The sequence below is a fragment of the Gobius niger genome (genome assembly GCF_951799975.1).
Source record: "Gobius niger genome assembly, chromosome: 10".
Lineage (NCBI taxonomy): Eukaryota > Metazoa > Chordata > Actinopteri > Gobiiformes > Gobiidae > Gobius > Gobius niger.
In genome coordinates, this window is record NC_136861.1 from 21,704,156 (window position 1) to 21,719,826 (window position 15,671).

The 15,671-nt window shown below is 39.7% G+C and overlaps 1 protein-coding gene across 1 annotated transcript in view; it reads left to right on the forward strand.

Moving 5' to 3' along the window:
* The window catches only part of LOC306969226 (E3 ubiquitin-protein ligase rnf213-alpha-like), a 28,624-nt gene that overhangs the window by 4,726 nt on the left and 8,227 nt on the right, over positions 1 to 15,671 (forward strand). The window contains exons 8-38 of the mRNA XM_079564825.1: positions 70 to 359; positions 491 to 750; positions 816 to 1,031; positions 1,107 to 1,299; positions 1,393 to 1,448; positions 1,521 to 1,695; positions 1,783 to 1,941; positions 2,018 to 2,116; positions 2,190 to 2,312; positions 2,410 to 2,590; positions 2,701 to 2,874; positions 2,944 to 3,096; positions 3,163 to 3,761; positions 3,849 to 4,008; positions 5,340 to 5,557; positions 5,631 to 5,768; positions 6,135 to 6,296; positions 6,386 to 7,661; positions 9,236 to 9,420; positions 9,498 to 9,632; positions 9,704 to 13,270; positions 13,338 to 13,462; positions 13,546 to 13,653; positions 13,718 to 13,842; positions 13,927 to 14,049; positions 14,125 to 14,195; positions 14,271 to 14,424; positions 14,567 to 14,702; positions 14,966 to 15,157; positions 15,242 to 15,372; positions 15,454 to 15,611. Of these exons, the coding sequence (XP_079420951.1) occupies positions 70 to 359; positions 491 to 750; positions 816 to 1,031; positions 1,107 to 1,299; positions 1,393 to 1,448; positions 1,521 to 1,695; positions 1,783 to 1,941; positions 2,018 to 2,116; positions 2,190 to 2,312; positions 2,410 to 2,590; positions 2,701 to 2,874; positions 2,944 to 3,096; positions 3,163 to 3,761; positions 3,849 to 4,008; positions 5,340 to 5,557; positions 5,631 to 5,768; positions 6,135 to 6,296; positions 6,386 to 7,661; positions 9,236 to 9,420; positions 9,498 to 9,632; positions 9,704 to 13,270; positions 13,338 to 13,462; positions 13,546 to 13,653; positions 13,718 to 13,842; positions 13,927 to 14,049; positions 14,125 to 14,195; positions 14,271 to 14,424; positions 14,567 to 14,702; positions 14,966 to 15,157; positions 15,242 to 15,372; positions 15,454 to 15,611 (9,842 nt within the window). The remainder of the gene's footprint in view (positions 1 to 69; positions 360 to 490; positions 751 to 815; positions 1,032 to 1,106; positions 1,300 to 1,392; positions 1,449 to 1,520; positions 1,696 to 1,782; positions 1,942 to 2,017; positions 2,117 to 2,189; positions 2,313 to 2,409; positions 2,591 to 2,700; positions 2,875 to 2,943; positions 3,097 to 3,162; positions 3,762 to 3,848; positions 4,009 to 5,339; positions 5,558 to 5,630; positions 5,769 to 6,134; positions 6,297 to 6,385; positions 7,662 to 9,235; positions 9,421 to 9,497; positions 9,633 to 9,703; positions 13,271 to 13,337; positions 13,463 to 13,545; positions 13,654 to 13,717; positions 13,843 to 13,926; positions 14,050 to 14,124; positions 14,196 to 14,270; positions 14,425 to 14,566; positions 14,703 to 14,965; positions 15,158 to 15,241; positions 15,373 to 15,453; positions 15,612 to 15,671) is intronic.

Sequence of the window (15,671 nt, forward strand, 5' to 3'; positions counted from 1 at the left end):
TTAAAGATCCTGGTAAAGCTGCTGCATATCATTTGATAATTGATTAAACTATTTATTTGTATAACAAAGGAGACTGGCATCAATATGACGACATCATTTGTGCACCACCATCCAAAAATATGGTAAAACGGCTTAAAGAGATTTTTTGGCCTGACCAGAAGAAGACTTTACTTCAAGGCAGAGAAATCTCTGGAACCATGATGCTGGAAACAATATTTGATCTTCTCAAATCTTGGTCTGACAAAAATCTCATCAGTTTTCACTCACAGCTGCAACAGTTTTTTCAGATTTACTCTGAGCCTTTTGTATATGAGGAACGGCAAAAGAAATGGTACTCCTTGGATTATGGGCCAGAGAATGTAAGTTTCTAGTTCCCAAGCACACCAATGTGATATATATACATATATATATATACAGTATATGAAATGTAATTGTATTTTATTATCATTATTATTATAATTAACGATGTTTGGTTAAATACTCATTTCAGGTTAGAAAACTGCTCAAGGAATTCATGTTGAAAAATGTGATTCCCCAATTACAAAAAGATCATGCTACAAAAGGTGTCTATGTACAAGACCCGATGAAGGCAGCTGTCATAATGGTCTATGTACGCAACCAGTTTAATGTCAAACTAAAAAATGAGGAACTCTGTCGACTGTGTCAGCTACTGTGCCTACCCAAGTTCAACAAAGAAGGTTTCCTTCAACACTGGACTACATTTTCTCTTGATCTCTGCATTCTTAAAAAGTTTGTACATTTTCCTTATTCTTTTAATATCTGCCATACAACTCTTAATTATTCAATGTAAACAGTCTTCCAGATATGTTGCTGTCTCTGATAAATGCTGTGATAAAGGAGGGAATGCCTCACTGGATTCTGGTGCTACCAATGCTTCACCTTCTCAAAGGAACCACAAAGCCCTTTCAAAGCTTGTTGCCTGGAAACTTGAAGTATTTACAATCATGGGCAGGTTTGGAAGGTGTTGATGGTTTTAGAAACCTTTTGAACATGAACAGTCAAGACAGAAAGTAGGTTATTTTTACTCCAACATAATCAATTGAGACTATGTTACAGACTCATCTTTTCCTATTTATTTTCATCAGAGCCATACAAAATCTAATGAGGAGCCAATGCCATCTGTTTGAGGTTGATAATCTATTGGTGCGATCGTTCTTGTACCTCATATCACTTGATGAAATGTTGGAGTGCATCAGTTTTGTGAATCCCGACCTGCTGACTTTGCTCCAAGCCTACGTTGTCAAAAGTCCACAGGATATTTCTTTCACTAACAATGAGGTCAGTCAGAGCTCGACTCCTTGAACCTTCTACAACCCTGTGCCTACATTGTTTATGTACTGACAAAGTTTTTTGTTTCTTCATCTTTTGCAGGCTTTGCGAGCGATGATGATGCATATCACACAGAATCTTGTTGAAAGAAATTACTGGTAATCTATTTGTTAACAGCAGTTCATATTTCCGTCTGTGCATAACACTTAAACCGTTTTGTAATATTCCAGTCTCTTTTCTGAGGATTATGGGAGAGAATGTATGGAAACTGTGGTAAAGATGCTTGATCAGATTTGCAAAGGATGCAGACCATCGGGATATGGTGCAAACATAGCAGATATTCCGGTTGCTTGCGTGCATCTGATGGCGTCAGTATCTGATCTGGTTTTCTCCTACAAGCCACAGGTATACCTTACAGCGAGCCACGTTTGTAACGACTCATGTTGGTTCTAAAAATTGTATTTACTGTAAAGTAAATGTTTCATATATTAGGAGGCTGTTGAAGAGGTAAAAGACCAACAGTATATGAGAGGCTTCGTGTGCTCTGCTCTGAACAGCACAAGAGCCTGGATCAGTAGATCTTTTGGCAACAACATTCTCAACAGAGGAATATCATCTCTATACCAATTGAAGGGTTCAAAAGAGATCGAAGTAAGTCTGAGAAATGTTTGTTGTCTTTCCAACTAAAATACACTTTACCACACATCAATTTTTGTTTTGCTTTCAGATGTGGAATAACATAATTTCCATTGAGTTCAAAGATGATAATTGCACAACAGAGTGGAGAGAAAAGCTGACAAAGGATTTTGAAGAGAAATATATAAGAGTATGTTGAGACGGCTGCAACATTCCTCTGTTATGCTTCTGTCACGTTCTCCTACATTTCTCTGTGGTTGTAGGAATCTCCTTTAGATCAGATCGAATACTACTGCACAAACATAGATGAGCTGTGTTCCTCACATTCATATGTTGCCTCCAGTATTGAAAGATGTGCTCTGGAGGCTGTCACGGATTTGTGTCAGGTACAACATCCACATCTATTGTATGACTCATAAGGGCTGTAGAAAAAGGTCCAAAACTGCATTTTGATCATTATTATGATGTGTTTTTCTTCCATAGAACAAATCGGAGGGCAAGCTGTTTGAGAGGTTAAAAATTAACATGAAATTCAGCAGACTGATCTCAACAATAATTGAGAAGTCATGGCCATGTGACTTGCAAGAAAAAAATGCACAAAATGAAGCGATCCTTAAACACCTCCTCTCATGGACTGCTGCCAAAAACATTTTTCAACTTTATGGTACTTTGCCTTTATTTTAACATGAAAAAAAAGTTTGACTGAGGACTGAAATAATAAACCTTAGGATGTGCAATTTAGATTTCTTTAACATATACCTTTTTGTTTTACAGTTGCGGAGGAAGAAATGACAGGAAATCTTTCTGAAAATGCAGACGAGAAAATAGTGGTAGCCATCTCAGTATTTACTGCTGTTGTAAATCAGTTTGTGAAAGGAAACATTAAGATTGGCTTGCTCAATGTGATTTTGGAGAAGAAAGATGCTTTCCTTGAATTAACCAAAATTGGTAAGTTCTTTTTTTTATTGCATTTTCTATCCTATCTTGTTATTAAACATTTGTTTCCGCAATGAACAGATTGTCTTTCTGAGAAAGAGCAATACAAAGATACAGCTAAAATGAAAAGACTATTGCAACAGAGGGAAGGTGAAGTCAGAGCCGTCTACCATGAGAAAGAGCTGGTGGATATTTTGGTGACTCTGAGCCACAAACTTGAGGACTTAAGAAAGGGTATGTGAGAACTCCTATTATGATCTTCTGTGTCTTGGCTGTTTGTAAATAAATATCTTTTCATAGTTGATCTCTTGGACATTGGAGAAATGCATCAGCTCAACATTGAGGATATGCTTCTAGATGACATGATGGAGGTTCATTTGTTTGACCAAATATCATCGAACAAGGCCGGCACAGTCACATACTTTAATTTGGATGAAGACATCAGAGACATGGCAGAAACAATTCGCCAATATGATAACAGCCATATCTTCAATGTATGTTTAGAAAAACAAGCAAAAATCTTTGTGAGTGAAGACGATTCTGAAGAAGATGAGGAAGCATTCACTCTGGAAACGATTTACAGGGAGATTTTTGTGAAATGTTTTAAAAAGTACAGTAAGACCTACACCTCCCTGAAGGATGGCAGTATGACACTTAAGAAGGTCAATGAGCTTTTCAAAGATTTTAAGGGAAAGTATGAAGAGTTGGCACAGGACTTGAAGATTATGTGCCGCATTGATCAGTCAGCTGACCAACGGTGGATCCTCGGTCGTGTTCAACAGATTGAAGAGTTTCACGAGCTTCATCTCGCTGTGGATTCAGCAGAGATTATCATGAGAGTCAAAAAAAGCCTGCGTCTTCGGGGTGACTTCAGCATCCTGGAGAACCTCATAAAAGTTGTATGTACTTAAAAAAAAAATTGATATATATATTCTTGTTCAATAATTGCACATGTAACGTTATGATTGCTACACTTTTGCATTCAGAATCAGGCAAACTTGAAGAGAGTGCAGCTTCATCAAATTGACAATGACTTGATGCAAGCAAAAAAGGATCTGGTGGATATAACTGTGCCCCGCCAAAACTGTCTGCAAGAGCTGGGGATCAGGGGTAACTTTGTCAGCTGGGTCCAAGAAGCACTTGAAGGTAAATACAAATGGCAATTATAGCAACAAATAAAGCTTAAACTGGTTATTGGTATATTAGTGAATATTATGATTACAGTGCGAACCATATGTTTACATGCTGCCCTCTCCTACATACAAAAAAAAAGTTAATTCTGGTTTCATTTCAATTATAATTTTTAAAATTATTTTGTATTTGCTAAATGCTAGAAGAATGAGAGATTGAATTGTCTACACAGTTTTTTTTTTATATTACTTTTGACAAAACCAACATATATAGATTTCATTGATCATTTTGGGTCAAACGTTTTGGATTTCCTTCCACAAGCTTCTCACAATGTTTGGGAGGAATTTGGTCCATTCCTCCAAACCTCATTTGTAGTGTGCACATGCCTTTTCAGCTCTGCCCATTTATTTTCAACTGGACTGAGGCCAGGACTTTGTAATGACCACTTCAAAACATTGACTTTGTTATCCTTAAGCCTCTTTGTAACCAGTACTGGCCATATGCCTTGAGAATTGTCCATTTGGAAGACTCATCTGTGCCCAACCTTTAACTTCCTGGCTGATGTCTTGTGATGTTGCTACAATATTTCCACATTGTGTTCTTTCTTCATGATGTCATCTATTTTGTGAAGTGCACCAGTCCATCCCGCAGCAAAACAACCCCACAGCATGATGCTGCCACCCCCGTTTTTCACAGTTAAGATGGTGTTCTCAGGCTGCAAATTCACCCTTTTTCCCTCCAAACGTGACGATGGGCATTATGGCATTTGTTTTTTTATTTTTTCGTCAGACCACAGGATTTGTCTCCAAAAAAATATAGTCTTTATCCTTCTTTTATTTATATAACCCTAACCCTATCTCCAAACTGGCTTTATGATGTTCCTTTTGGAGTAAAGGCTTCTTACTGGCAGACTACCCTCTCAGCCCATGTCGGTACAGTACTTGTTTCACTGTGGATAATGACAAACTCTTTAACAGTTTCAGCATCATCAGCAGATCTTTTGCATTTGTTCTAGGGTTGATATTCACATTTCAGACCACAGCCTGTTCATCTCTGGGACACAGAACCCGCCTTATTTCTGATCTGTATGATGGTCATTTCCATCATTGTTTTAACCAAAAAACCTAAATCTTCAACTGTCTTGAAATTAGATCCAAGGATGAACCAGACTTGTGCTTCCAAGGATATGACATTGTTATCTGGGCTTTCCCAAATTATTTAAAGGCATAGTAAACTTGTGTATGTAAACGTTTCGTTTTGTAAAAAGTCATAGAATATCGGGGGAGTAAAGTTACAGTCCTAGTGCATATACAGTATGTTGTTAACTTGTCCACTTTTTTTCTCAGATATCAATGAGCTGAAGGTGTTTGTTGACCTTGCCTCCATCTCTGCTGGGGAGAATGACATGGATGTGGACAGAGTTGCTTGTTTCCATGATGCTGTCCTTGGATACTCTTCTTTGCTTTATGAACTCAAACAAGACTCAGATTTTCATCATTTCAAAATAGTTGTCAAGAAACTTTGGAAGGCTTTAGAGAATGATTCACACCTGCCTAAAAAACTGGTTAGAAACCTCTTTGCTTTGCTGTTACATCTGTAAGCATTTAAATGTAACATTTAAATGGTTTCATTTATAGAGAGACAGTGCACGGCATCTGGAGTGGCTCAAAACTGTTAAGGAAAGTCATGGCTCTGTTGAGTTGTCGTCTCTTTCCTTGGCTTCATCCATCAACAAGAAGGGAATCTATATCATCAGTGCACAAGCTGGAAAAAAGGTAAATCTCTCATTGTCTATAGAGCTCAACAGCACCACAATTTGGCCTTAAGCTCTGGAAGTAAAAATCTCATTCAAACTTGCATAGACTTTTTGAAAAATATGAAGATTTTAAACGTGAAGCTAAGAGTAATCAGTTATGCTCATATAAAAATGCTCACCATAAAAAAAAGTAAATTGAATTTGTGTGTTTTCTGGTGGTTTTCTGGTTCATGGGAGACCACATATTCATTTAAACCCATTATTATTATTATTTTATTCATTTTGTTAAAAAAAAAGTTTGAGATTTTTACTTCCTGAACCAAGAACATGGGTTTGTATTTTACTATTTAAAATTGATTTACAATATTGATGTTTTGCTACCCAGCTCAGTCTTGAAAAGGCTCTAAAGCTCCGTATCACAGAGGAACATGATGATGGACAGACTCGTAATTATTCACTTGAGGATCTGAGAGAACTACAGAACAAACTCATGCTGATGTCTGGTAAAGGAGATCAGGGACAGCATGAAGTGGACCAATTCACTGAGGTATTTTGTTGAAATAACAATTCTGAAGTTCTGTCAGTCTATGACTTCTTGTAAACTCCATTGTTTGCACATTTCTCTCTCTTTTTTAGATTTTCGACAGTGTTCAGAGACTATCTGAGGCATTCATTGCACTGTACGCAGCTGGTAACCCTCTCTTCAGACACTGGGAAGCTCAAATTAGTTGCTGTGCAAATAGTAATGAACCCAGTATTCTGATGGACTTTAACCATGGCGGTGCTTTCAATGCAGTTACTATTGAGGGTGGCATCGAGGAACAACTCCCTGAACTTTGCAGAAAAATGGAGAAATGCCTTGAATTCTGGAACGATTTTGTGGACAAACACAGATCACAGCACTACTATCTAAATTACTATACAGCAGAGCAGATTGTACGCTTGTGCAGCCGCCTCTCTCAGGACAGTGTGTCCCACCTGGACGACCAAACGCTGATGATGCTTTCGTTTGTCAAGGCTGACTGCTCAGCTGCAGACCTGAGACAGGTGTGGCACGAGCTCCAGTATGACCTTCTCAATCAGCAACAACAAGAAAATGATGACATTGAGTTCCAAACATTTACGATGTCAGAAAGTTGGATTTCTGATGTCAGCAGTGACTTTGATCTCCTACCATCTCTAATACAACAAACAAGTGGCCTACACAAATTTGATCTTCTGTGGAATTCTTACATGAAAGACATGAAGAGGTCACTACCTCATATTCTAGATTTGAGGACACTCGGACGACTGTTGGAAATACTTGCAAACAGAATGACAGAGAGTGAAGGTGAAAGCGAGGAAGATATTTCAGATGACAATATTACAAAGTTAATTTGCAGAGAACTGCCAAATGGTTTGACCACTGGAAAACCAAACCTGGTTGTTTGTCCTCATGAGGACATCTTGACGTCTTGCATCTCCACGTACATGACCAGTAAAAATGAGCCTTTACCCACTCAGGATGAAGTCCTCCTGTGCACCTCCACTACCCCTTATGAACAAGTGGAGCTCTTCCTAAGACGCTGTCTCAGCCCTGGATACAGAGGAAACAAGCTCTACTCACTGGTGTACGCGGATGTGCTGACGTATGATGTCAGCTCCAAAGTTGAGAGCTTTTTCCAGAGCATGAAGATGAAAAGCAGGAATGACTACAAACTTATTATTTTCTGCAGCTCAGAAAGAGAGCATGCCTACCTTCCCTCTGCGTTTAGCCAGTACAAAGTCCACATGGTTCCTCTAGCACCACGGGCACGCATTCAAGAATATCTGCATAGACATTATGTTGTCCCTGAAGATCAATGTAGTGCAGCAGCTGCATTCAAAGACCGGCTGTGTGTGGGCATTATCTCATCTCGAAGAGCTGGCGTGGGTATGTTCATCTAACAAACTCCAACTTTATATAAATAAAAAATTGGGATGTGCACCCCTACTGGTACCCCTTTTCTTTTACCAATAGCATTCAGAAGTTGATTGAAGATTTCTGAATGATCACATGTTGACCCAGTGACTAAATAGAGTCTACCTGTGTGTAATCTAATGTCAGTTCAAATACAGCTGCTCTGTGATGGTCTCAGAGGTCCGTTAAGAGACTATTGGGGAGCAGACGTCCAAAGACACACCAGACAGGTCTGGAATAAAGTTCTTGAGAAATATGAAGCTGGGTTAGGTTATAAAAAAAGATTTCCAAAGCTTTGAACATCTCCTAGTGAACAGTTAAATACACCATCCAAGAATGGAAAGAGTATGGCATCACTGCAAACCTACCAACACCCGGCCATCCTCCTAAACTTCTCCTAAAAGGACAGCACTGACCAGAGCTGTTATCTATGATGACCCTGGATAAACTGCAGAGAGCTACAGCTCAGGTGGGGGAAACTGCACAGAGATCTGTCCTCATGGCAGAGTGGCTAGAATAAGCCATTTGTGTAAGAAAACCATTAGAAGTCCCGTTTACTATTTGCTAGAAGTCACCATGTTGGCTCCATGTGGCTTCTTGCAAACAGCAAACGGGATGGTTTTCTTTTAAAAATGCGACTCTGTCATAAGGCCACATTTATGCAGTGTACGACTAATCGTTGTTCTGTGGACAGTTTCCCCCATCTGAGCTGTAGCTCTCTGCAGATCATCCATGGTCATCATAGGCTTCTTGGTAACAGCTCTGGTCAGTGCTGTATTTGTTTGGTCAGTAAGTTGAGGAGGACGGCCGGGTCTTGGTAGGTTTGCAGTGATGCCATACATTTCCATTTGTGGATGGTGTATTGAACTTAGAGATGTTCAAACCTTTGGAAATCTTTTTAATAACCTAACTCAGCTTTATACTTCTCAATAACTTTATCCTGGTCCTGTCTGGTGTGTTCTTGGACTTCATGATGCTGTCTGCTCCCCAATAGTCTCTGAACAGACCTCTGAGACCATCACAGAGCAGCTGTATTTGACCTGACATTAGATTAAACACAGGTAGACTCTATTTAGTCATTGGGTCAGCATGGGATCATTCAGAAATCTTCATTCAACTTCTGAAGGCAACTGGTTGCATTCAAAGGAAAGGGGGGCCGGTACTGTGTATGTGTGTCTTTAAAATCAATTTTCTATTAAATATATTTATATTTTCTATTAAATGCAGATTCAGACAATTTTAATAATCCCACTAGGGACAAATTATTCAGAGCTGCCACGACAAAGTGGAGATTAAAAAACAATGTATTAACATGATGTGAAGGAGGCATCATCATCAAATTAAACAGCTCTTAGGGAAATCATTCAAATTGATTCAGTCTACAACCACCACATGTTAGTTAGAGCTTTTTACAATGTTGTTTTCATCAAAAACATACCCGGAGCTGTGTTTTGAGGATTGTGATAAAGGTTTGTTTGTTTGTGATCTATTCTATGCTTTATCATATAGTTAGGAATGGTTGGTAACAATGCGTTTTTTTTTTACAGGTAAATCTCTTTATATCAAGAGGTTGTACCAAAAATTAAAGCACTCAACCAAAAAAACCACTGTGATGAATTGCATTCGTCTGACTGAGCCCACAGTGGATGAGAATGCTGTTCTCAAGTCTCTCCGGAACATTGCCGCCAATAGGAAAGCTCTCACAGTGTTTCATTTTGATGTCACGTCATCGGTAGGATTTTTTTGTTGTTTAATTTGTGATTTTTAATATTTTTATGCTGTATTTGTCATGGTTACGTTGTGTAATAGGTTCAGAAAGGACTTCATGAATTTCTTTTTAAACTACTATTTCTGCGCTATCTCATGGATTTTGAGGGGAACGTGTGGAAGTGTAATGAGAAGCAGCTCTATGTGGTGGAGATTTTAGAGCAAACAAAACACCAGGTAAGACTGTCCTGTTTTCATTTACTTGTATCTACACATTGTTTGTAATAAACGCAATATTTTTGTTTTAGGGTCAAGATTATTCATTCACAGATGTGTTCCCTAACATTTTCTGCCGACCTCCGAAAGAAGCACTGGAGATAGAGCTGCGGAAAAATGATGACCCCAATATTTTTAACACTGAAGATCCATTAATGGACAATATAGAATTCAGAAGTGCAGCCTTTCAGAGACCATACCAGTATCTCTCACGCTTTCATAACCATGCTGACCTGGACAAGTTCACATATGACGGAGTGGAAGGAACACACGGTGAATGTCTTCAGATGCTTCTAATGCACTGTGGAATCGTGGACCCGTCCTGGGCAGAACTTCGAAACTTTGCATGGTTCCTCAATCTCCAGCTTCAGGACTGTGAAACATCAGTTTTCTGTAATGCTGACTTTACTGGAGACACGCTGATTGGATTCAAAAGATTTGTTGTAGACTTCATGATTTTGATGGCAAAAGACTTTGCCACTCCATCTCTCAGCATTTCTGACCAGAGCCCAGGAAGACCACAGATGGACTTGACTGGTGTGCGAGATGAAGACCTGGCTCCTTTTCTTATCCGAAAGAGATGGGAAACAGAACCCCATCCATACATATTTTTTAATGATGATCATGTGTCCATGACCTTCATAGGCTTCCACCTTCAGCCCAATGAGCAAAACTCTGTTGATGCCATTGATCCTGCTTCAGGAAGAGTCATCAAGAGAAATGTCATGACTAAGCAGTTGTATGATGGCCTAACGCTACAAAGGGTGCCTTTTAACATTGACTTTGACCGTCTTCCAAGAGGAGAGAAAATAGAACGAGTGTGTAATGTTCTTGGTATCCAGTGGCCCCTAGACCCGGATGAAACTTATGAGCTGACTACTGACAACATACTCAAGATACTTGCAATCCACATGCGCTTCAGGTGTGGCATTCCAGTAATCATCATGGGGGAGACAGGATGTGGGAAAACCAGGCTCATCAAATTTCTTTGTGAGTTACGAAAAAGTGGAGTGGGTACGGAGAACATGAAATTAGTCAAGGTGCACGGTGGAACAAGTTCAGACATGATTTATACTAAAGTCAAAGATGCAGAAGTTTTGGCTACTATCAACAAACAGGATTACGAATTAGATTCTGTTCTGTTTTTTGATGAAGCAAACACCACTGAGGCCATCAGCAGCATCAAGGAGGTCCTTTGTGACAGGACAGTCAAAGGACAGGGTCTGACACCAGGCTGTGGACTGCAAATTGTTGCAGCTTGTAATCCATATCGCAAACACACAGAGGAGATGATTGAGAGACTAGAATCAGCTGGTCTAGGATACAGAGTTCGAGCTGAGGAAACCGATGAAAAACTTGGGTCTATTCCTTTACGGCAGTTAGTATATCGAGTTCACGCTTTGCCACCAAGTATGATCCCACTGGTGTGGGATTTCGGTCAATTAAACAATGACACAGAAAAGAAATACATTCAGCAGATTGTGCAAAGAGTGATCGAAAGTCGTGCAGTAGATGCTGGATACATTGAATGCATTGTCAATGTCCTGTCAGCCTCGCAGCAGTACATGCGACAAAGGAAAGATGAATGCAGCTTTGTGAGTCTCAGAGATGTAGAACGATGCATGCAGGCTTTTGCTTGGTTTTTGGACCATCATGACATGTTCTTTGCTGAGATGGAACTGTCAGATTCTTATCAAGTTGGAGGTCCCAGAGACCCTGTACTGTGGTCTTTAGTAATGGCAACAGGGGTGTGCTATCATGCCTGCCTTGAGAAGAAGGAAAACTATAGACACAGAGTCTCAAGATACTTGGCACCAAACTACAATTCAGAAAAGATAAAGCAAGAAATCACACTCATGCAGGATCTCCTTCTCAGAGATGTTCCCATGGGAGATACAATTGCAAGAAACGATGCTCTGAAAGAAAACGTTTTCATGATGGTCCTCTGCATAGAGCTCAGGATCCCACTTTTCTTAGTTGGAAAACCTGGAAGCTCAAAATCCCTCTCTAAGACCTTGGTGGCAGATGCAATGCAAGGTCAAGCTGCTCACTCTGACCTGTACAAAAAGCTGAAACAGATCCACTTAGTTTCGTTCCAGTGTAGTCCTCACTCAACCCCCGAGGGCATCATCAACACTTTTAAGCAATGTGGACGCTTCCAGGAAGGAAAGAATTTGAACGAATACATTTCAGTTGTGGTCCTGGATGAGATTGGTCTGGCTGAGGACTCTCCAAAAATGCCACTGAAAACTCTCCATCCATTACTTGAAGAAGGATGCATTGATGATGCGCCATTGCCTCACAAAAAGGTGGGATTCATTGGGATATCCAACTGGGCTTTGGATCCAGCAAAAATGAACAGGGGGATTTTTGTTTCCCGTGGTGATCCAGATAAGAAGGAACTCGTTAAAAGTGCCAAGGGGATATGTTCATCTGATGGGAGGGTTTTGGAAAAGGTTAGAGACCTCTTTCTGCCATTTGCTGAAGCCTATTTGGAAATGTGCAAGCAAGGCAATGGCTTTTTTGGTTTGCGTGACTACTACAGTCTAATTAAGATGATTTTTGCTGTTGCCAAGACCTCTCAGAGGAAGCCCTCTCCAGACGAAATAATTAAGGCAGTTTTGCGCAACTTCAGTGGAAGAGATGATGTAGATGCAGTCATTGTTTTCAGAAAGAAACTGCAAATCGCTCCAAAACAAGATGCCGTTAGTGCAATTGAGTTTGTGAAAGAGAACATCCAGGCTATCGGACAGGACGAGTGCCGTTACTTGTTGGTTCTGACCAAAAACTACGCAGCTCTTCAAATCCTCCAGCAAACCTTCTTCAAAGAAAGCGGTCAGCCAGAGATCATTTTTGGCTCTAGCTTTCCAAAAGACCAGGAATACACTCAAATTTGCCGCAATATCAACCGAGTTAAGATCTGCATGGAGACTGGGCAAACAATAGTACTTCTGAACTTGCAGAACCTCTACGAAAGCCTCTATGATGCACTGAATCAATACTATGTCTTTCTGGGTGGACAAAAGTATGTAGACCTGGGACTGGGGACCCACAGAGTCAAATGCAGAGTCCACAAGGATTTCCGACTCATCGTCATTGAGGAAAAAGAAGTTGTCTACAAACAGTTCCCTATACCCCTCATCAACAGACTGGAGAAACACTATCTGGACATCAGCACTGTCCTCAAAGCTGAACAGAGGAGACTGGTCTGTGAGCTGGAGAAATGGGTGAATCTCTTTGTGTCTTTTAGCAGTCAGCAGACAGCTATGGTTAAGGCACACAAGTACAAACCAGCAGAGGTTTTCATCGGCTACCACTCTGACACATGCGCCTCTGTGGTTCTTCAAGTGCTGGAGAGTCAAAATGCCACAATGGAAATATCTGATCACGAGAGAAAAGTTCTGGAAGAGGCAAAGCTTGTACTCCTTCACTGTGCTACACCAGACTCAGTGGTTCGTTTGGATTGCAGTGAGCTCCCCAAAGGAGAGAGTGAACATCTCGCCAGAGTCTACAGTGAAGAGCAAAATAATGGCTGCTTGTCCGACTATATACTTGCTCACGTTAGAGAGGAACTGCCCTGCAACACATTCTTTACAGAGGTAAATAAGAACTCTACTGGTACAGCATTAAATGTATTTAAATTATTCATTTATTCTTTAACCTTAGGTGACCACATTTTCAAGACTTCTGACTGCATCTGACTTAAACCACCTGGAGCAAAGGGCTCTCAGTGTTGAACTTCTCTCTGTTCAGCAATTTGACACTGAGCACTCATTCCTGAAAAAGATCAGGTTCGTGAAGGAGATGTACAGTACTTATATGTAATTTGTAATTTTGTAAAAATGACTGCATTAATCTTTGCTTTTGTTTGTAGGAACTTCCTCACTGCTGGGCAACACAATTCTGAACCAAACATCAAGATACTCATCATTCAGTGTGATTATGATGATTCTCACAGTGCCAATCTGATTGCTTCTGCAAAGTAAGTTGTCAGTGTAATCTTATTTAGGTTATCAATGTTGTGGTTACCTTTGCTCTTTTATCAGGTACTCGTCCATCAATGAAATCAGAAAGGTGGGTCTCGAAAATCTGGGATGCAGAGTGTTTGTTTACTTCATTTCAAGACTGCCAAGAATGATTGGAGGGACATGCTATGTCGGCTTTCATGGAGGTGCGCATTAGTGTAACCTTGTCTTAAATGCACATTATTAGCTTCTTTTAATCATTTAGCTGACTCATAAATTATTATATCTAGGACCATGGAGGTCGGTTCATATTGATGACCTTAGACGATCAAATGAAATGGTTTCTGACATCAAAGCCCTGCAAAGAATAACACTCAGTCAATTATTTGAAGCCAATCTTGGTCAACCTGAAGGTATAAAATACCATATTTATCTATAATTTATTCTATAATTATGTATATAAACATTTTACCAAATGTGTCTTGCAGCCATGGAGGTGGATGATGACATGTACATGGAGACTGAAGAGGAGAACATAGGGTTTGAAAACAATATAAATGTAAATAATTACACTTTTCATTTAAACTCAAAGGTGATTTGATCAGGATCATTGAGACATGTCCTCTTGCTGCAGGATTTGGTTGCTGTGCTTGACACCACGACGCTGCTGCGGAGCTGTGTGCAGAGTGCAGTCGGGATGATGCGAGATCAGCTGGAGAGTGGGTTTCGTAGCACTCAGAGAGTGGAGATTCTGCTCACTCTCCTCGATGACAATGATGAAATGCAAGGTGTCATAAATGGTTTCTATACTTATCAGGATATAAATTAATATTAAATGTATTTGTATCAGACGGGTGGATGTGTTCCATGTACAAAAATAATCCCTGATATTCCTTTTAGTATTATTATTATTTTTTCTTCTTCTTTCAGAGTGTTTTAACAAAATACTAAAGAGACATCTACAGGTCTTATTAGCCTCGCATGTTGACAACACCCTGTTGTCAAGTAACTGGGTCATGAGGGAGGCCTCCAACATCGATGCTCTGCAAGAAGGAGGGACATTCAGGTGAGGAAACTAAACTGTAAATAAAACTTCATAGAGAAATTAAAGAGGTGGCTTTATGCGCAATGCCCATTTTAGAGCATTTAAAACATGTTACAATGTTGTTTCACTATAAAGAATTGACGTCTCAATACATTGTTTTAAATCAAGATATCATTTTCTAATACTACAAAGTGATTGTTATCAAGATGTGTTCAAATGTATTTCCAAAGAAATGCATGAAAGCATAATTTAAGTAAGTAATACAAATTCTTCTTGAATGGCAGGAACACCTTATGGAAACGTGTTCAGGCAGTCGTTGTCCCTATGCTGGCTCACCTTGTTTCAATTATTGATCGAGACCAAAACTTGGATATTTTGTTGGATAATAACTGTGGAGCATCTATTAAAAAGCTGTGGTTGGACATTTTTGGTCATGAGAAGTTTCTTGAAATCCCACACTTGAGCCAGGACCGCAAGTAAGTTGTGCTATAAAGCTTTGCCTGATGCGAAATATCTTAATATGTGTCAACTATTAATTGCAAATAATTTATGATGCGTAGCTCTGAGAGCAAAACAATTCTGGTCCAAAACCACATTACTCAAAAGATGGGAATCGGCTGCAGCCTGCCCTTCAGCTGGAGGATCAGAGACTACCTGGAGGACCTGTGGGTTCATGCTCGTCAGCATGGAGGTATATGTCAAATAATTTTATTTTAATAAGATTGTGCTGTCAGTGTCATAGACGTAACTGAATGTTTTTGTGGAATAACAGGACAAACCGAATTGGAGTTTGCTGATTTCTTTTGGAAAACGCCATTGGGGCGTTTCATTGTTGAAGAAGACCAGGACACACAGACAGAATTCTATCACCGCTATCTACAGGATTATGTCTTGTTGACCATGAATGTGACCTGTAAAGAAGAGATGCAGGTTTGCTACATTTTCTGACTGTTTCTTAGTGTGTGATTGTGATGTACTCATTACATGTTC